Source organism: Abramis brama (genome assembly GCF_963993115.1).
Source record: "Abramis brama genome assembly, chromosome: 10".
In the NCBI taxonomy this organism is placed as follows: domain Eukaryota; kingdom Metazoa; phylum Chordata; class Actinopteri; order Cypriniformes; family Leuciscidae; genus Abramis; species Abramis brama.
Genome location: NC_139972.1, coordinates 9,468,748 through 9,491,150, shown reverse-complemented (window position 1 = coordinate 9,491,150; position 22,403 = coordinate 9,468,748). Strand labels below are relative to the sequence as shown.

At 37.7% G+C, this 22,403-nt stretch overlaps 1 protein-coding gene across 4 annotated transcripts in view; it reads right to left on the bottom strand.

The window, feature by feature from the left end:
- LOC311090572 (NACHT, LRR and PYD domains-containing protein 12-like) overlaps positions 1 to 22,403 on the bottom strand; it is a 54,471-nt gene that overhangs the window by 2,527 nt on the left and 29,541 nt on the right. For 2 of the 4 annotated variants that reach the window (XM_084125922.1, XM_084125921.1), the window contains exons 8-11: positions 19,421 to 19,591; positions 18,944 to 19,114; positions 17,513 to 17,683; positions 2,198 to 2,368 (exon numbers count right to left, since the gene is read on the bottom strand). The exons of 1 other annotated variant lie outside the window; for it this stretch is intronic. In XM_084125922.1, the coding sequence (XP_083982048.1) occupies positions 2,198 to 2,368; positions 17,513 to 17,683; positions 18,944 to 19,114; positions 19,421 to 19,591 (684 nt within the window). The remainder of the gene's footprint in view (positions 1 to 2,197; positions 2,369 to 17,512; positions 17,684 to 18,943; positions 19,115 to 19,420; positions 19,592 to 22,403) is intronic. One more of the 4 variants, XM_084125923.1, reaches the window with a different exon arrangement.

Here is a 22,403-nt window from a genome sequence, read left to right as displayed (position 1 = left end):
ATCATCCATTTACCTTCAGTTTTATGGTCTTTGGTGTTCGTATTCTACTTTATTTTTCTTTAAATAATGCTTCGCTCAGGATATTTGAAGAAAAGGAAACTGCTGGTGGAGGAAAAAGGCTTAAACTCTGATGCTTCTGCCAACCAGTGTGTTTATTCTGACTATATACATATTAATATTATCTAAACCTCAGTAAGACTTTTACCTTCAAACAATAAGATGCTACATATAAACAACAACTTTAATCGAGTGAGATTAATCCAGGGGTTCCCAATTCCAGTCCTCTCGCCCCCCCGCTCTTATGTGACACTCAGTTGAGGAGTGGGTCCCATTCAACCGTACGTGTGATGCGAACAGGACTTAACAGGGTATTTCACCATTTTAAGATTCCAATCCGAAGCAGGTGTGATTGTATGCGGCTGTTCACGGGTGTAAAGTGCATGAGATGCGACAGTTACAAGTACACTATCATGATTAAATAAGATGAAAATACATGTACGTTTATTTTCATATTAAACATCGCAACATATATTTATCATTCAGTTTAGGGCTTTTGAATTTGACAGATTAGATTAAGTGAAATTTATTATTAATGAATACTTATACACATGTATTATACACATGTATATTAAATGAAAGTATGGTCATTTATATATATTTACATAAGTTTATTATGGCATGAAAACTTAAACTTCTATAAAATGCGTGAGCTTGAGTTTCGTCTGTGTTTGATGTTGCAGGGTGTTCTGAATGAACGTATTTTGTTTAGTGAAGTGAGCTTCAAAAGATCTTCAGGGACTAGGGAGCAGTGAACACTGCGTAGGGACCATCAATCGGGATGCATCCAAGTTCATAGAGCTCGTATGAGCTTGTTTCCCAAAAGCATCGTTATTCGTTAGACAACTATGATCGCAAGTTCTGTCGTTATCAGCATAGTTCAATGAGTCTGTGTTTCCCAAAGCCATCGTTCCAACAAACATTCGCAAACAGCATCGCAAACTTGTGTGGTTGGAACGACAGCTCTCGACCTGTGGTTAAGCACAGTTTCTTGTTTGCATGACATGTGGACTTAATAAATCATTATCTTGAGCAAAATAAGCAAGCTGACATTCAGTACATCCCGTGTCTTTAATTAGAATAATACATGCAAATGTCAGTTGCGTCTTTTAATTTGTCAAGAGATTTAAAGCACCGTTTCTGAAGACTGCGCATGTGCGAACGTGCTCTACTATGTAAGAACAAGCCTATGATTGAATCTGGAAATAAGCAAAATAACTGAGAATAATGAGAAATAGTCCTCAGATGCCATGTCTGTAATTTATATCAAAACATCTAGAGTTGTTTTTATCTCAAACGGTTTCATTAAAAGAAGCTATTACTCCACCACGTGTGTGACGTAATAAACCAACGTGGTTGAACGGCCACTTTGCGACAATATGGTTTCGGGAAACAGTCGTGAATAGCTAGTTGATTTCTTCAACGATGCATCGTGAAGATGGTCAAAAAATGGTGGTATTAGCCTCCAGTCATACACCGTATTTCACAGTTACACCCAAATTAATGTTGTGACATCTATGAGAACACAATGAGTTCATGGTATTTCAAAACAAGTAAAAAATAAGATGAAAATAGACTCTTACACAGACAGAGGCACGTAGATGAGTTTTAATCAAATTACTAGAAGTAACTGAACCTTCAGTAAATGTTTGGTGGGTCAAAAACAGGAGCAGCAGGTTATGTGATGTGATGAAAATAAATGAAATTAACTTCATCGTCAGTCATCAGAGTCATTTGTGCTGAGATTTAGTGTGTTTACACAAGATGATTTTAGTCTTGAAATTTAATAAAGTTAAAAAAGAATATGCACACGTGCACATGCGTATTACGTGTTTAGTCTATAGGTATGCACATTTGAATATATATGTGCGCAGGCGTGCAGTCTTTCTCTACAAATTGACCTCAACAAACTACCTGTCAGGCCTTAAAAACTCATAATACAGAATTTTGTGTTATGTGAGCACTACATCTCTGAAAGTTTTTCCAGACGGTTTTTTGCAAACTTTTGCAGTTTCATGTTATTGAGGATCAGCTCATGTGTTCAATCATTTACAGCTTAATCAGCTGAACTCACAGCAACAGAAAGAGTCTGAACACTTCAAATATACTTTTCATATGTGAGAGTCAAATATGATCTTACCACAGTATCTCTAGTTTACAGTGAGGATCCTCCAGTACAGCAGAGAGCTGCGTGGCTGAATTTCCTATTTTATTCCCAGTCAGATCCAGATCTCTCAGGTGTGAGGGGTTTGATCTCAGAGCTGAAGTCAGAGCAGCACAACCTTCATCTGTGAGATCACAATAAATCAACCTGTAGAGAACAATGACACACTCTTTACTCTCTCAGTTCAGATCAGTTTAACATGTACAAAAAATAAACGGACTAACCTTGATATACAAGTCATTACTCTATACAGACTATTAAATATTTCTAATTGATCACTGTCATAAAACAATAAAAAAATTATAAGTAAAATCAAAAAGCTTGTAACACGTGCTTAAAAAATCCAAATTTAATCGGCTGTCAGTGAACATGTCAAACTAACAGTTAAAGACTTCAGTTTTAGGCCTAGGATCAGAGGAACCTTTTAGGTTTTGCTAAATTTGTCCCTGACGGCCAAATCGTGGCCAAAATTGTACCTGGCTTAACATCTGAAAGAGTCTCCACGGCATGACGACAACACCAAAATTCCCGTCTCGTCTTCTTTCTTTGCGTATGCCTTTGGGCAGACATTATGCTAATATTTCATATTGTGATGTTGACATTTGAGGAAGTAATATCTGGACTAAAGGCGGGCGTACAAAGTGCAAGTTCGGAGACTCAGGAGGTCATGAGATATTGCACACATTGGGTCTCATTCATGAAACATTCGTAAATATACGAGTAAAAAAGTGAGTGATTTGCGCATAAAGAGACCTTCCCGAAAACTCTTCTCCTGATTCACAAATACTTCGTAAACGTCAGATGTGATGAAATGTGTGTGTGTGTTAATGAATTCCAATCAGTTGTAAATGGGACGCGCGTGCACGCTCATTCTCAATTACCATAAATCCCGCCCATTAAATCCGACTGACAACTATATATGGGCATCATATTATGAAACCAAACGAAGGATTTCAACAAAAGTGAATGAAAAAGAGAAATTTCTCAGATGTAAAAATTGAAGTTGTATTATCAGAAGTTCATTCAAAATGACATTTCATTTTCAAGCGTAGGTGGCGTATCACTGCAACTGCAGTAACTGTAGATGCTATTACTGGCTCTCATAATAAAAGTAAAAAGAAAAACCGTATGTAATTACTATATATATAGGCTAATATTTTTTCAAACTGCTGTGTAAATATATACCCGATTAAGGTGAATTAAAATGCAGCCTTATTAATGAGCAAAACGTTCGGATGTTAAAGGGATACTCCACCGTATTTTCATATTAAACTATGTTATTCCCTTAACTAAGACGAGTTGATACATACCTCTCTCGTCTCAGTGCGTGCACTAAATCGCTCTGTCTTGCGCGAAACTTTTTTAGCACTTAGCTTAGCCCAGTTCATTCAATAGGTGCCAAGCAGAGAAGCAACAAAACACCTCCACGTTTTCCCTATTTAAATACAGTTACTCGAGTAGTGTAACTCGACCTAGGACGGTGACAAAACAAAACGTTGCGCTTTTCTAAGCGTGTAAAATGGATAACTATATTGTATGGCGGAATACCATAGCAAGTGCTTGGAAGCACTTCGACTTCGGCGCAGTAATATCTTCACTCGTGAAAAATCCTCTCACCGGCCCCCGCTCCCTCTAGTGAAGATATTACTGCGCCGAAGTCGAAGTGCTTCCAAGCACTTGCTATGGTATTCCGCCATACAATACAGTTAACCATTTTACACGCTTAGAAAAGCGCAACGTTTTGTTTTGTGTCACCATCCTAGGTCGAGTTACACTACTCGAGTAACTGTATTTAAATAGGGAAAACGTCAAGGTGTTTTGTTGCTTCTCTGCTTGGCACCTATTGAATGAACTGGGCTAAGCTAAGTGCTAACAAAGTTTCGCGCAAGACAGAGCGATTTAGTGCACGCACTGAGACGAGAGAGGTATGTATCAACTCGTCTTAGTTAAGGGAATAACATAGTTTAATATGAAAATACGGTGGAGTATCCCTTTAAACGCACTATTTACGCGTGGCTGGGAGCAGGTGTAGATTTCTTTCGTACCAACTAACATTTGGAAAATACGAACATTTTAATGAATCCGAAAATTTACGCCAGAGCCTCTTTACACACGATTTACACAAAAATTCGTTCTGCTCGCGTTTCATAAATGAGACCCATTATGAGTCAGTTAACCTGATAATCGCATCAAAGCAGCTGGTATATGGTATACATATTTTATCTCGAGCCGGTGGCAATCATGTGAGCTTTCGTGCTAAACACAGAGACCGAAGCTTTCAATGTTGCAGGCAGCTGTAGCTTCAGATAGAAAAATGACAGAAATGTGTGTGCAAATGATTTGTTGAAAAGCAGAGAACAGCGACCATTAATTTCAACATAAATGGACCGACTTCTTTTTTTGTTTGAGAAACAATTAAGTTAAGATAATACGGTAGGCTAAGGCACAATATTTTATTGACATTTTAAATGAGGCCAAAGGGAAATAGTAAAAAGGTATGGCAAACTATAAATCAATTAATAAAGAAAGACTCCAAATCATGTAGTAAATTATTAGAATTAAATTTTAAAGGGAGAACAATTGATAAGCTTGATGAAATTACTGATATATTTAACAATTATTTTGTTGACTCAGTTCAGAGTTTGACTGATAAATATGGAATTAAATATAAAAAACTAAATTATGTTAATTCAGTCAAACCTGCATTTTATCTAACAACAGTTTCAGAGAATAACATTCAGAATATTATAAAAGATCTAAAATATTCTAATGCTAAAGATGTAAATGGTTTGGATTGTAATTTTTTAAAAAGCAATAGTAGGTGCGTTTCCATTAAAGATTTGCGCAAAACTTTTGCGATTTTTTTCTAAATATCGATAAAAAACTATTGTGGAATGACGGCCTTTTTTTCCCTTTTTTTTTTTCCTCTCGCGATAAGTCATTCCAAAAATCATGGCAACGGACGTTGGTAAGTTTATATATATCACAACCACGTACCACACTATACATTATTATTATTAATGGAAGGAAACGTAGGCGTGTTACCCAAGCATTAATGGCAAGGAAAGACCCTTATGCGCGGCACATATGAGGTGTTTATGGGTTTTTCTCACTCATTTCTGCTCCGAGGTCTTGATTGTGGCATTTCTTTGAGGTTTAGAATCCAGTATTTCTCTTGTCTTTTATGAATTTAATAAAGAACTCTGTCTTGTATTCTGTCCAAACACACCGCACCTTCTAAGTCAGGTGACCTGTAAATGCGCAAAAACTGTTTCCATTGCAGTTTTGCGAAATATTCCTTTTTCGAATTGCCTGAAAAACCACCTCATGCGAGCGTAAAAACTTTTTTGCGATAAATGATAGTTTTTGCGAAATTGACATGTTTCCATTTGGCGTATTTTCAATTCGCAATTTCAATTTGCGCAATTTGAAGGGTAATGGAAACGCGGCTAGTGATATCTTTTTAGCACCAATCACTCATTTTGTGAATTTATCAATTAGACAATCTATTTTCCCAAATTGTTGGAAAACTGGATTAGTTACTCCAGTTTTCAAGGCAGGTGATCCGAGTAATGTAGCAAATTATAGGCTGATTTCAATTTTGTCAGTAGTGTCTAAAATACTAGAAAAAGTTAGCCTGGGTTTCCCCATGCTGCCTTGCACGCAGCGCGATTTTATTCACGCTGCTAGGCAGCCTGGATTCCATGGACTAGATTTTCGCCTCAGCGAGGGGACCAATCACAGAACGGGGAGGGAGCAGCAAGACGATGATGACGTCTATGCGACACACTGAAGCAGTTTGTTTATATCTATGGATCCAACATGTTTGTCTTGCACAAACGGCAATAGTCACTGAATGCCATCGTGCACACATAAATCTCTGACCCATCGTCTTCTTCCTCGTCGAATTTCTGTCGCTCTACATACGTCATCTGGTATAACTGAAACGATTGGCTATGAGCTACGTACAGGCGCATTTGATAGACATTCGTAGCGCCCAATAAACGGCTCTGGGCATTCGTAAACCACGCCTCAAATACGAGAAAATGAACATGTGGTTCCCAGACCACGTCTCAATGAGACGAGGTCTGACGTTAGCCAGGCTAAGAAAAAGTAGTGTCTGAGCAAATTGTAAATTTCTTAAATGTACAAAATAATTTATTATGCCCTATACAATTTGGGTTCCGTAAACAGCATTCGACAGAAACGGCTGTGTGTCATCTTATCGAGCAAGTGAGGTCAAAATTAGATAAGGGTGGGGTTGTGGGTGCAGTATTCCTTGATTTACAAAAGGCATTCGATACGTTAAATCATAATATTTTATTGTCTAAATTATTATATTTGAATTTTTCAGGTAGAAACAATGGAATGGATTGAATCTTATCTTAGAGTCCCCCGATGGGTGACCCGCAAATTTTGCTCAAACGGGTGAAAAATATCCAACCGTGTCGGATACGGGTGCGGGTCGGGTCGGACACGGGGGAAACACGGGTCTAAACACGGTTTTAAAACAATCACATGTAAACGTAAAAATATATGCATATTTTTAGGAACACATCTACAAAAATATGCTTGTATTTCAAGTTGATAAAATAATTTAAAATCCACATCAGTATATTTGTGCCGACGCGCCACGCCATCCCAGGAATCTATAACGTTACCTAGGCTACTTTCACTTTTAAAAATGCATCATAACCGCGCGCGCGATCTGCTTGCAGTCATTGAGATGGATGCTGAGGAGTTGAAGAAAAGAATAACTAGTGGAGATTGTAAAGTTGTCGACAATACGTCATAAAAAATCAAATCCACTATGTGGGAGAAATTTGGAGTTACCTGAAGAAAGTATTGTGAAAGGCTTATTTGCTGCATGCATTTTCGTGTTGGATAGTGTTAAATTTGAAAAGTTCCACATTTTCGGCTGTTAAGTATGTGTGGTGTGCAGGGCGTGTTTGAACCCAAAATTATCAGATGTAGGCTAGATGAAATTGCGTGGCATATAGTGTCGTAGCCGCTTCTGTTCGATTGGTAAAATGTTAAGGCTACTCAGTTTTGTGGTAACGTTTGCCATGTTCTTCATATACCTTTTGACAGCTTCGGCTGAAGTAATCCTTGTGTTAATTGTCGTGTAATAACTTCTGTATGACCTGGCAATAAACATTGTAGTAATTGTGTCTATAATGTGATTGGCTAAACTGATTTTATTTCGGGTGCGGGTCGGGTATCGGTTCTGTTTTAAGCGGGTCGGGTCGGGTGCGGATTTTAATTAGTGCTGCTGTCGGAAAACGGGTCGGATGCGGTTTGAAGCACTGCGGGTACGGGTGGGTGCGGATTTACAAAATCGGACCCGTGCAGGACTCTGTGGATCTTACATCAAGAAAACAGTGTACCTGGATTGAAATGCATGTATCGTCTTTGAGAGATTGTTTTACAGGGATACCTCAGGGGTCTGTATTAGGGCCCCTACTTTTTAGTTTGTATTTGATGATTTACTTGATGTTTGTCCGGATGAGCATATTCAAATGTACGCAGATGATGCTGTGATTTATGTACATGGTAAAACAAATGAACAAGTGGCACAAAAATGAGGTGTCGCAATGTCCAAAATTTCAGACTGGCTTAATCAGTGTTGTTTAACATTAAATGTTCAGAAAACTGAAAACTGAAGTTCAAAATTAAAAGGAAGGAGGAGAATCTTCCAGATATATTAGTTTGTCGTGACAAATTACAAATTGTACAGATTTTAAATATCTTGGAGTTATCTTAGATGCATTTAACATTTGAAAAGCATATTAAAAAATAGTCTGCGCAGTGACACCACAACTTAGAAATTTTGAATGTATACGTAGTCAACTTTCATTGGAAGCTGCAAGAATTTATTTGCATTCTTTGATTTTTTCTCATTTCTCTTATTGTATTACTTCATGGTCACAATCAGGAAAATCTACTCTTAGACCTTTATATACCTTATACAAACGAGTTCTAAAAGTATTTGACAAGAAACCTAATAGATATCATCATTGTCTTCTAATCCAAAAGCACATTTTTTTTACTTTTGAAAATTTTATTATGTTTTACAACTGTTGTTTAATGTACAAAATTGTTAATGATCTTGCACCCCCACCCTTAAAAGTATTTGTTTCTTCACATAGAGAAAATACAAAAGACAAACAAGAGCTTCATCAAGAGGTGACTGCGAAGCACATTTTAGAGTAACTGAGTTTGGTCGATCAGCTTTTTCTGTAAGAGCTGTTAACAACTACCCTGGTAATCCAGAGTTCTCGCGAGCCCAAGTTGAATTTGCTCAGCGAGTTACTCTGGTGTCGAGTAATGATGCTCATTAAATATGCCCTTCGATCTGAGCTGCACCAATCACATCGGGTTATCTGATATAGGTGGGCCAGAGGCGAGATGACGACAGCGCTGTGACGTAGACGTCATTAGTAAACACTGCAAGATGGCTATGGATGAACACCAGTTGTTTGAAATGGCTTTGGCCGCTACAATGAACGAGTTAGACTTGGCTTTTTATCTAAAACAGGAACAGAAGACGCCGCTCGAATCGTTCCTTTGCAAGAAGGACGTTTTTGCTGTTTTGCCGACCGGATACGGTAAGAGTATAATCTACCAGTTAGCTCTGCTTGTAGCTAAGCTTATGAGGCTTGTTGTGATTGGCCGTAGTGTTATCTAGTTGCGTGCAGTGAGATTTTCAAACGCATGTTTGGTGCCGCCCCTCGAGCTGGCCGATTTTCATTAGTCGATGCCAGACCATTAATCTTTTAGATTTAGGTCTGGATTTCCAGGCTAGTTAACAACTGGAATGATTTACCAATTAATATTAGACAGTGCCTTACTTTTGCACAGTTCAAGCTACATTTGAAAATGTGGTTAAAGAGGAGTCAGGTCTGTAATCATTAAATACTCTTATGCTTTGTCAAGGTTTTACAATTTTGGGGGATTGATTTTGTAACATAGTGTGTAGGGTGTATATTGAGGTTTATTTGGTAGTATTTTGGATTGCTGTTTTTACTGTTAAGTGATGGACAATATGTTGTATATTTTCCATTTGTGGGGAGATTTTATTGTATGTAATTATTATAATTTTTTTGTATGTAATGTGATATGGTACTTTCCTGCCCAGGGACTGCAGGTGAAATTTAGCTTTGTAGCTAATTCTGGAACAGTTCCTTACTGTCCTTTGTCCCTGTCAAAAAAAACCCTCATCGATAGCCTGTGACATGGTTGTGTATGATTTGGCAATAGGGGATAGCCCCATACGCTGGGGAAAGTCAGGCCAACTCCCCGAATTTTTTAAACATGTTTAAAAATAATTGGGAGGTCGGGAGGTGCTTGTAACGTTCTCGGCTCGTAATTCCTCTCACACGCTGCAAGCCGCAACCATGCAAATATCAAGGTTTCCACGCGATTTCTCCCAAGTGAACAAAATCATCTGCGAGCTCGTAAGACAGCAAAAATCGTACGCCAGCCTTAATCAAGACATTTTAGGCAGGTCTGGAGTTTTTCCTCCTTTGTTTAAAAAAAAAAAATCCTGTTAGCACAGCAATATTTTGGCTATGTCTGCCATTGCACAGACTCGCCTCATGTAAACAAAGAAGATAGTGGCAACAGCACGCACTCCGACGTCACAAGACAACAGTGCAACTGGACTTTCTAAAAATCTTCACCCTGGCCAGTGTTAATTTCGTTAACGAAAACTATGACGAAAAATGTTCGTTGACGACCTTTTTTTCCCTGACTAAGACAAGACGATGAGAGACGACAACCACGTCATTAAACGATAACTGTGACTATATAAACACATGCAATATCGTTGACGAAAAAAGACGAGACTGAAATGACCAAACTTGACCAAAACCACTTGTTTGTGTCAAATAAAGGAGACGACAACACATTGACTGTTTTTACGTGCGTTCAGGCTTACGGTTGCCAGATTTTAATAATTTAAACCCCCAGTCAGAGCTTTTCTGTTAAAAGAACACGTTTTCTACCCGGTCTTTTCAATAGAATCTGGCAACCATGCGCGCGCGCTCTCTACACTGCTGAAGAAACGCGGATGATCTGAAAACACAGACAAGTAAGCTGTAGTTCAGCGATCTTCATTTGAGATTTTCTATTTAAATTAAAGTGTCATTAAGTCGGTCTGTGTTCTGCCACGAGCCGCTTTGCGTATCTGTGCGACTAAATCTGCGATCAAAATGCAGGATGATATCCAGCAGTGTTTTTATGTTGATCATATTATACGAGCAAGAATGCAATGTTTCCTGAATATCCACACGATTTCAAATGTGACAGATTTTATACAACAGTTCAACAAACAGAAGGGTAACAAAGTGATGTACTACATTTAAAACAGTATTGTCAGTAGGCTTATTGCTCTATTTTGCAACGAAAGCCATAGCAGAACTGCAGCACACAGCGGTGATTTGTGAACGAATCTGTGGCTTTGAACGAATCGTGAGATTCAATGACCCGTTCATAAATATAGCAACTTGCTTCGTTATTGAATGAATGAATGACTCCATGACTCACTCATAAAGACAGTGACTTACCGCCACCTACTGGCGATTTTAATTTAATATTTAAAAGTATCACTTTGTTTTTACCCTCATTGCATATTTATTGAACATTGTTTAATTTAAAGCATTATTTATTTATTATAAGGTACTTATAAAATCGATTAAAGGGGGCAAATATTGTCCCTTAATCGAAAAGGTGTGACTGAAGTCTAAGTGGAAGAGAGGAGGTACCAGGGGGTTGGGCACTTTAAAAATCACTGAACCACTGAACTAAGGAAAAGGGGTATGTAGAATTGCACAAGTGCTACTGCTAAAGAGTGCAATGTCAATACAGCCTGTTACCTTAATTTAAATTTCTCATAGGCTTAATTGAATTGGCCTAGAGATAAACATTATAAGGACATTTTTTGTCTGAAGACTACCAAAATTAATGTTGGTAACTCAGGGTATATGCAGGAATCATAGAGATGAATTTACTACCTTTTACTACCTTTTTTACCACCTCCACAATATTTTTTACTACCAACACGACATCAAGCAGAAGCCCTTTTTGGGGGGTGTGGGGGGGTGGGAGGGGTATGCAAAGCACCACACCCATCATACATATTAGGTACACTAATGTTTTATTGTGATCATTAAGTATTGTCATTGTCAATTATGTTTTTTTTTGTAGTGTCTAGTTGAGTTTCAGTTGTCCTTATCTTAACCCTAGCCCTTGAGTTATCCTAACCACAGCCCTTAGCCCTAATAAGGTGAATAATAACCTTGCCACTTTGTCATTGCTATCAACTCCGACTCACTCAGGGCTCGACATTAAACCTTTTCATGTGCTTGTCCTTTGGACAAGTAAATCTGTCATTCACTTGTCCGAGTAAAAAAGTTGCTTGTCCGGAATTTTTTTGGTGTGTGTGTGTGTGTGTGTGTGTGCTGTAAATATAATTTATTCTGAAGAAATATCCTCATCTGTGTTCAATCAGCTCTGATATATTTAAATCTGCATATTGTCATATCTGCACCTTTAAAGGGCTTTAAAGGTGCAGATATGGTGCCCCCCCCCCACCCCCACCCCCCAAATCTTATTAAATGTATGCTTCATCTTTAGTTTTAAATTTTATCAATAGATTAAATTGGAATAGCCTAATAAGATAATATAGGCCTGTTGTTACCCTAGGTAGGCTGATCAAATTAAATCATTTACACTGAAAATGTACAACTGCATTAAATATTGTTATGAATATGAGATCGTTTTAAATATTTTGGAATATATAAATAAGAAACGTTGGAAAGAATGAGACTTTTAAACATGAAAGTAAACCGCCAGTAGGAGGCGGCAGGCGATCGTCTTAATGAGCGAGTCACTGAGTCATTCATTCAAACGATTCGTTCAAACAACTGATTCATTCAAGAATGAGACATGTTTATGAATGGGACACTGAATCTTTGACTCAGCCAATTCGTTCAAAACGCTGAATCATTCAGTAATGACACAAGGTTAAGTGTTGCTGTGAGATGCGATACGGTTCTGCTGTGATCTTTGTTTGGAACTATTTTCGCGGCTGAAACAGAACAAAAACAGTCAATATTGTGTCTAAAATGTAAGTGACTTAATTTGAACTGTTTATTTAACTGTTGTATGAAAGCAATGTCACATTTTCAGTCGTGATGGTATTAAGGAAAACGGCACTCGTCGTGTGAGGTTACTAAACTGTATCATATGTTAAAAATATTAAAACACATTTTGAATTGTGGCACTGGCAGTATGTTGTTAACTTTGTTTACATTTGTTTGGACTTCTGCTCGAGAGGCTGCGCGATCCTCAACAGCGCAACCTTGTTACCGTCAGTAATATCCACTATCGATCGCAACTTACAATAAATATAATACAATCAGAATCATTCTCTCATTTTAGTGATTCCCTAGTTATTTTTTTGTTATTGACGTTTAATCAGGCTACTTGTCCGGTCGGGCAAGGAAAATTCTCTTTTACTTGTCCCTTCAAAAAATCCACTTGTCCCGGACAAGCGTTAATGTCGAGCCCGTCAGGTCCTGTTGTTAGCACCGTATATATTTTTAAATTATGCTAGATTAAGTTAAAATATGGAGACACAAATATTAAGCAAAAAAATGGAAACTCATATATTGAGGTGGTGATGAAAAATTTACTACCAAGTCAAATTGCGTTTGTTACCTTTTACTACCTTTCAAGGGCCTTAATTTTGGTAGATTCTTTTTACTACCTTTTACTACTTTTTACTACCGCGCGGACACCCTGTAACTGCAGTTTGACTAAAAGTAATGACTAAAAGTTGACAAAAAATGCAATGACTTTTCGTCAACTAAAACTAGACAAACTATGAAAGACAAAATGACTAAAATGTGACTAAGACCAATAAGCATTTTTCGTCTGAAGATGAAGACTAATGGGCCTTTCACACAGGACGCGGTATGCGCGGCGCTTGCCGCTGGGTTCAGCGTTGCCCTTCAGATACAACGCGATTTTATATACTTTAATCAGGCATGTGATTGGCTAAGGACAAAAAAGCAGGAAAATATACTGAGACAACCCCCCCCTTTTTAAAAAATATCTTTTTACCAAACCTATACTGCTAAATGTGCAACATCCAACTTTTTATGACACATGACAACAACTTATTTGAATTTAAAAAATAAAATATATATTTTTAATTTTTTTACACCAAACTTAAACTGCTTAATGTGCAATATCCAACTTATGTCATGAGTATGACACATAACAACATAACAAAAAAAATGCAATATTGTGATATATTATTACAATTTAAAATAATTGGTTTTCCATTTATTAGCCTATACTTTAAATTATCATTTATTTCTGTGATGCAAAGCTGAATTTTCAGGATCATTACTGCAGTCCTTTAGAAATCATTCTAATATGATGATTCATTATCAAAGTTGGAAACAGTTCTGCTGCTTAATATTTTTTAATAACCTGTGATACTTTTAGGATACTTTGATGAATAAAAAGTAATAAAATTAAAAAAAAAAATAAAAAAAAGAGAATTTTTTAAAAAAAATAGAAATATTTTGTAACAATATACACTACTGGTCAGTAATTTGGGTTCAGTAATTTCTTTCTTTCTTTTTTTGAAATAAATCAATACTTTTATTCACCAAGGATGTGTTAAATTGATAAAAAGTGATAGTAAAGAAGATTTATATTATTAGAAAATATTTTTTTTATTTTGAATAAATGCAGTTCTTTTTAACCTTTTATTCATCAAATATTTTAGGCAGCAGAACTGTTTCCAACACTCATAATAAATCAGAATATTAGAATGATTTCTAAAGGATCATGTGATAGACCGGATGTCACATGCTGAATACTGGAGTAATGATCCTGAAAATTCAGCTTTGCTTCACAGAAATAAATTATAATTTAAAGTATAATAAATTGAAAACCAATTATTTTAAATTGTAATAATATATCACAATATAATATATATATATAAAAAAAAAAATCTGTATTTTTGATCAAATAAATGCAGGCTTGATGAGCAGAAGAAACTTCTTTCAAAAACATTAAAAATAGTAATGTTTCCAGACTTTTGGCCTGTACTATTCCCCCCAAAACTGCACAACTGTAGGGTAAAACATTAATAAAAAAGTGATAATAAAAAATGCGTCTTAAAACTGACATGATTGTAACAAAATCACAGTCTGGAGAACTCAGAACAACTGCTAACATTAAGTTTAAGGTAAAAATAACTGCCATGAAATTATAGTATCTTACTCCTATGCAATTAGATAAACTGTTCATTCACTACATCACTTTACCTCTGTCTTTATCCCCTTTTATCCTCTTCTCTTCTTTTTGGCACTGTATCTATCGCAGACTATAATGCTCATTTATAATGTGTCATGTAAATTCGGCCATCCGTCACAATCAGGAAACTTTCACCGCGTCTAGAACTGGCGCGAGCTGCCAGGCCCGTTTCTACGAGCCTGTGTGTTAAGCGCCCTCAAAAAAAAGCAATGCTGTCTATATGGATGCGGCGTCGCGCACGCTACACAACAAATTACCAACAACTGATCGCGCGCGCGCTCTGTTTCTGACGCACTTCAAGCACTCGCTGGGCGGGGAAAGATTGCATCTCTCTGCCATCTGTAACCATGTTGACGTGCCGCCCGGTGTGGCCGCGATTCGCGGCGATTGTGGTTCCGTCCCAGCGTTGTGGCTGTGAAATTACCCCCCCCCCCCCTTTTTTTTTTTTTTTTTACATATCTGCATGATTCACGTAGGTCACATTTTCAGGTCGGAAAATCCGGAATTCCGGATTAATCCGGAAAAATCACATCCCTGTTTAATATCTGAATCAAAACAAGAATCATGAAGTCAGCTCTTTTTTTAGAATAAAACATTTATTCAAACATTACCTGAAACTAAAAAACAAATTATATATATACACACTATCCGTTCACATAGGCCGTTCATCCATTTTGATTTCCGTGCTTGTTTGGATCCCCCGATTCTATTGGCCGCGCTGGTAATCGTCACAGAGCGCAGCGGCAAAAGTTGAACTATTTTGAACTTTGACCGCGGCGTGAGCACGCCAATGATGCGCACCACTGCGCTTGCGCTTTGGTCGACGCAGCAACAAAATGTCCTTGCGCGGCGCAGGCCATTGAAATGAATGGGTTTTATAGCGCCGCGCATACCGCGTCCTGTGTGAAAGGCCCATAAGACTAAATCAAAAATGGCTGCCAAAAATTAACACTGACCCTGGCAGGAGTTTTCAAAAAAGTTCAGTTTCAGTGACCAGATACTGTGTTTGCGTGTGGACGAACGGCCATAACGCATGGAAAAATCTGTGGTTTTGAAAATACCCGTGTTCGTTTGGACAGGGCCTTAGAAAGTAAATGAAGCTTCAGTAAATGTTTGGTGGGTCAAAAACAGGAGCAACATGTCATGTGATGTGATGGAGATGAATAAAATTAAATTGACCTTCAGTCTTTAGTCTTTTGTGCTGAGATTTAGTGTGTTTAAAGAACAGCCCTAAAAACTACAATAAAGGACGCTTCTTACCGAGGACAAAGATATATGCAGGGCTTAAAGTGAAAAAAAATCCTGAGCCTGAACTTTCTGTGGCTCAACCAGGACTTTTACCAAGCATGTTTTTTCTATTAACCAATTCTATGAGCAACAGCACAGTCATATTTTCAACGCATTAACAACTATTGTGCCAAAATAACTGAAACTTTTGCAGTACTAGGCTTACTGTGTCAAGAAAATAACAACTCCATTCTCCATATAGCGTGTGTACAAGCTACATAGCTGCCAACTTTTGAGTTTTGCTTGGAGTGAGATTTATGGCGGCGGGGGGGTGAGAGATGTTGGGGTGGGGTGGGGGGGATGTTGGGGGGATTGGGGGGGGATGTAAAAAAATTTATTGCATCACAATAAGTGTATTGTGATTGTCGAAACATTTTAGTAACTAAACTGAATTTTATTAGGCTGAATTTTATTAGTGACAACATGTTACAATGTTTAGCCTAGGCTACATGGTACAATTTCTGGTTTTCAATTCAATTCAATTATTGTGATTTGATTTAATATTGACTCATTTAAATAAATAATAGGTAGGCTACACAAGATGGGCATTAATTTTTCTTAAGAAAAAAACAACTCACCTAATGCTGTAAACATACAGAGATATATAATGCGTTTTTTATTATAATAACAACTTTATTTAATGATATAAGTAAAAATATAATAAATATGTAATATAGTACACATATTTAGCAAAATACTCTCTATAGCTCTTTTTTTTCTAGCCAACTAACGTGCTATAGCCTATATTATGGTCATCAAATGGCTTTCCTGAGGTAAATGTTGTGTGACATAATTGTTCTCCAGCTGTTTTATTGACCCCTTTGTTTGATTGATTGGTCGATATTATGTATGAGGAATATACATTTCGGTAAGTTGTACTCTTTCAACATCGTTCATTCGTGTTTATTTACTAGCTAGAGATGATCGGTTCACCTGCCGCTAGGGATCTGTCGTGTCCACTGATCTATATAATGTCATTCTTCTACATAGATCAGTGGTCGCGTCACATTTACAAGCGCCAAAACGGTATTTATTGTTTGAGTTTCATAATAAAAGTGACAGAATCTGAGAGCTGAGATTTTTTTATATCATAAGTAACCTGCTCTGTCTAGTCTGTCGGTCTCCGTGTCCTCTTTGCTTCGCGATTTTTCTGTGCGTGAGAAAATGGATGTGTCGTGAGAGCGTGTGAAGTGTCAATTGCGTGTGTCTCACGGTGAATGCGTGAGAGTTGGCAGCTCTGAAGCTAACTGCGAACTGGTTCCTGCACAAGACCCGCCCTCCTCTCTAGCAATTGGCTAAGACAACCTAATATCATGCTCCCATTGGCTGTGACAGCTGTGCGCGCTGACTCTTGAATCAAGGTGGTAGGTTGAAGGGGACCGGTGTGTTATTCAAATCAGATTAGGGCCTGTTCACATATCGCGTCTTTTGCGTGCTCAAGTTCGTTATTTCAAATGTAGCCGCGCGGTATGCGCGCTCATAATGGAAGCGACGTGCTCGTTTTTTTACAAGCGCGTCCGCGCCGAAAGTGCCTCCAACTGTAATTTGCAGCCTGATAATTAAATTTTGTCTGCGCCGGATGCCGGACCTGCCCTCAAGCCGGAAATCCGGCCCCCGGCCGGAGTACTTTAAGCCCTGTATATGTGAATATCGGAGAGATGATCTTACCTCAGTATCTCCAGTTTACAGCGAGGATCCTCCAGTACAGGAGAGAGAAGCTTCACCGAATTTGATATTTTATTATATGACAGATCCAGTAGTCTCAGGTGTTCAGGGTTTGATCTCAGAGCTGAAGCCAGAGCAGCACAACCTTCATCTGTGACGCCACAATCCCTCAACCTGTAGAGAACAATGACACAATGTGAATTGTAGTTTAAGTGTCTGTAGTTTGTAATTCACTCTGGTCTCAGAGCAGGAGATCAGATATAATGACAAGCATTGCCACATACTGCAGCTGATGAAATGAGATTTATGCATGTTGATGCTCAATGATACTGTTTGAAATGGTTGTTTTTCAGGACTGAACAGACACACAGATGAATGTGAGATATTGTTTCATAGTGATATAAAGACAGTTCTGACTGGAGAAACAGTCACTTCTAATATTCACCTACAGGAGGACATTTGCACCCACGTGTTCCCCATTACATATAATTGATTAAGTCTTGTTGTGATCTAACACATAATTGTGTCATATTTGGTCTCATCTGGAAGCTTATAAACTCAATAGAAATGTGACTCAATATAGATATTCAAAGTCTTAATGTAAGAACTACAGCCTGCACATGCATTGAGATCATGTTAATGAGCTTATTTACCTCTGAAACATCATCCATTTACCTTCAGTTTTATGGTCTTTGGTGTTCGTATTCTACTTTATTTTTCTTTAAATAATGCTTCGCTCAGGATATTTGAAGAAACTGCTGGTGGAGGAAAAAGGCTTAAACTCTGATGCTTCTGCCAACCAGTGTGTTTATTCTGACTATATACATATTAATATTATCTAAACCTCAGTAAGACTTTTACCTTCAAACAATAAGATGCTACATATAAACAACAACTTTAATCGAGTGAGATTAATCCAGGGGTTCCCAATTCCAGTCCTCTCGCCCCCCCGCTCTTATGTGACACTCAGTTGAGGAGTGGGTTCCATTCAACCGTACGTGTGATGCGAACAGGACTTAACAGGGTATTTCGCCATTTTAAGATTCCAATCCGAAGCAGGTGTGATTGTATGCGGCTGTTCACGGGTGTAAAGTGCATGAGATGCGACAGTTACAAGTACACTATCATGATTAAATAAGATGAAAATACATGTACGTTTATTTTCATATTAAACATCGCAACATATATTTATCATTCAGTTTAGGGCTAGAAGTAACTGAATCTTCAGTAAATGTTTGGTGGGTCAAAAACAGGAGCAGCAGGTTATGTGATGTGATGGAAATAAATGAAATTAACTTCATCGTCAGTCATCAGAGTCATTTGTGCTGAGATTTAGTGTGTTTACACAAGATGATTTTAGTCTTGAAATTTAAATTAAAAGATTAATCTTACAGAGGACAAAGACACATGTGAATATCAAAGAGATGGTCTTACCGCAGTATCTCCAGTTTACAGCGAGGATCCTTCAATACAGCAGAAAGACGTTTCACTGAATCTCCTAGTTTACTCAGTGACAGATCCAGTTCTCTCAGGTGTCCAGGGTTTGATCTCAGAGCTGTAACCAGAGCAGCACAACCTTCATCTGTGACACCACAGTCATACAACCTGTAGAGAACAATGACACACTCTTCACTCTCAGTTCAGAAGATGATTTGTTTAGCAGTGAATCCATTATTAAAGTAACTGAATCTTCAGTAAATGTTTGGTGGGTGAAAAACTGGAGCAGCAGGTTATGTGATGTGATGAAAATAAATGAAAATAAATTAAATTAACTTCATCGTCAGTCATCAGAGTCATTTGTGCTGAGATTTAGTGTGTTTACACAAGATGATTTTAGTCTTGAAATTTAAATTAAAAGATTAATCTTACAGAGGACAAAGACACATGTGAATATCAAAGAGATGGTCTTACACCAGTATCTCCAGTTTACAGTTAGGATCCTCCAGTACAGCAAAGAGAAGTTTCACTGAATCTCCTAGTTTACTCAGTGACAGGTTCAGTTTTCTCAGGTGTGAGGGGTTTGATCTCAGAGCTGAAGCCAGAGCAGCACAACCTTCATCTGTGACACCACAGTCATACAACCTGTAGAGAACAACGACACACACTTCACTCTCTCAGTTCAGATCAGATCTGTTTAGCAGTGAATCCATTATTAAAAAGAGAAAGTACAAACTTAAAGGATAATTTGTTCAATGTTCATTGTTTGATGGATCAGGATCTGTATTTTTTAATGTCTAATCTGTTTTAATTAATACATTTTACGGTTATTTATATATGTAAAAATATGAAGCATTGATTTATGAGAAATAATTTTATTAAAACTTTTTTCAAAGAAAACCACAAAAAAACAACTTATTTCATTCTACGCAGTTGCAACAAATTGCTAAATGTTTTCTTTTCAAAATTAGAAAGTATCTCTATAAAAGTCTAGATCATTTAAAAATTAAATTAATACAGGGTTATAAAATTCTTTGTTTTGGAAAGCTGTTTGAAAACAGTCACTGCATTCCAGTCAACTCCAAAATCCATTCTTTGTTTCCTGCTTAAATTTACATTTTCACTGGACCTACTAGAAAAGCAAGCAAACATTCTTCATCCTTTGTTTTAAAATATTTAAAGGGTAACTCTCGCCAAAATGCAACCTAGGGTATTTTTGTTAATCTACCTGAGGCAAACTTTCGTTTAAAAGCATAATTAGAAAGGAAACGCCACTTTTAAGTTTGACCATATTTTCGTTTTCGGTCAAATTGCCTTTTGAATGGGAGTGCTTGGGGCACGACTATGATAGCATCAAAAATCGCTATTTTTAAAACACTAATGCGGCTCGACACAACATGAAACTTTGCTCGAAGTATCACCAGGGGCTCTACACATGAACTCGAGCACTGAAAACATTGTTTGTGTTCACAGAGTTAAAGTACTAAAAAGAAAGATTTTGAACAACTCACTGTAGCTGTGTCCGCCGGCATTTTGACAGTCAAAAATAGTCGATCTCTATAAAAGCTCTCATAAAGCTAAGTAGTTTCTTAAGTTTGATAATTAATCTGCTATGTCATGTTTATGACACATTTATGACAGGTTATGATGTATTGGTTTGTCAAGTTGTCATAACAAAGACATCTCAAACAATGTCATATTTGCATAAAACATGTCATAATTGAGCGAATGACACTTGATGACAGTTGTCATAAACATGCATAAAACCTCCTTCATATTCATGACATGTGTCATGTCATGATTATGAAGGTGTCATGTCAGTCTTATGCACACCCCTTCAAGTAAAGTGTTACCAAGTTCCAGCTAAAGTTAGTTTTGATTGATTCACTTCCGTTGTAAAGATCATTAGTTATTAACTTAGGGGCCGCTTACACGACACCCGTTCTAACAGAAAACCCTTAGGCCCAATCCCCTTACCCCTTCACTTTCCCCTACCCCTCTGTTTTGCGCGTTCCTGTGAAGGGGTAGGGTTGTCTCGATTCTCTTTTGGTTGGAGGGGTAGAGGAGGGGGGAAGGGCCCGATAGCCCTTGAAACGAAGATTTTTCGGGACCACACTTCAAACGAAGAGGTATGAGAAATGTACCTGCATACACCAGCTTCAGAGGCAACATGGCTGCCAATAATCATTTTCTTTATGTCACATTCAATCTTCTGTTCATACTAACGGTCATGTTCTTCAAAGAAATGTTTGCAAAAAAATCGCTGAAGTTCGCTAACGATAGTCCCGCAACATATTTTCATGTCTGATAACTGGTGAATGCAATTTCGGCAGGGAATTGGCTTATCTTTTACCGTACGTCTGCTATGAACGCATTGTTTTCTTGTGGTTATATGTGAACACGATATAAACGAACAGTGCTTACACAGTTTTGTGCTTTTTGCAACATGATCAACTAGTCTTGTATGTTCTTTATCAAACAGGGAGACCTGAGGAAACCCGGAGGCTCATTCGTTTTCGCGCTGACAACGAGCAACGTTTCCTGAAGTCCAAAAATACTTAGGCGTCGAAGATATCGTCATCTCCGTTGTTTTCTGCGAACTTCAGAAGAAAAATGCAAAAAAATAGCTGTAACCCACGCAATTGAGATGACTACAGCTGACGACAGCATCTTGGAAGTTTGTGATGAACATTGGCGCATCTCCTGTGACGTAGGCGCTAGCGACGACGTATAATGACGTGTAACGGTGTAGTAGTGGTGTCCCATTTCTTAGGGGAATATTTTCACCCCTACGCCTTGCCACTCTGTTTCAAGGGGTAAGGGTAAGGGGTAGGCGAAGGGGTATAAAATAGAATTGGGTCTGGGCCTTAATGCGCTCTGACCTGCTCATTCGCACGACAATAGTGCCTGGCGGCTCGAGAACGCAATAGGTTCCAAGGTGCACGTGTTGAATAATTTTGGAAAAAAAGAAAAGAAAGAAGGATATCATCTCTGCACAAACTTCAAAAATGTGAATATGTGAAAAAGCTGACAGCGTGCACATGCGTATTACGTGTTTAGTCTATAGGTATGCGCATTTAAATATATATATATATATATATATATATATATATATATATATATATATATATATGCAGGCGTGCAGTCTTTCTCTACAAATTGACCTCAACAAACTACCTGTCAGGCCTTAAAAATTCATAATACAGATTTTTTTTATCGCTTTTTTTCGTATTCATGCGAACCGGAATCATAGTACATCTGTTTTTTAAAAATCATATAATTATGCTCTTTTTGCGGAACCTTTCACCCCTTCAAATTAATGGATGATATTTTAAAAATATTCAGTGCAAGGAGAGAACAAAGCAAAAAGAACTAACTAGTTATTTGATCCTACTTGATCATTTTCATTTTGTGTTATGTGAGCACTACATCTCTGAAAGTTTTTCCAGACGGTCCA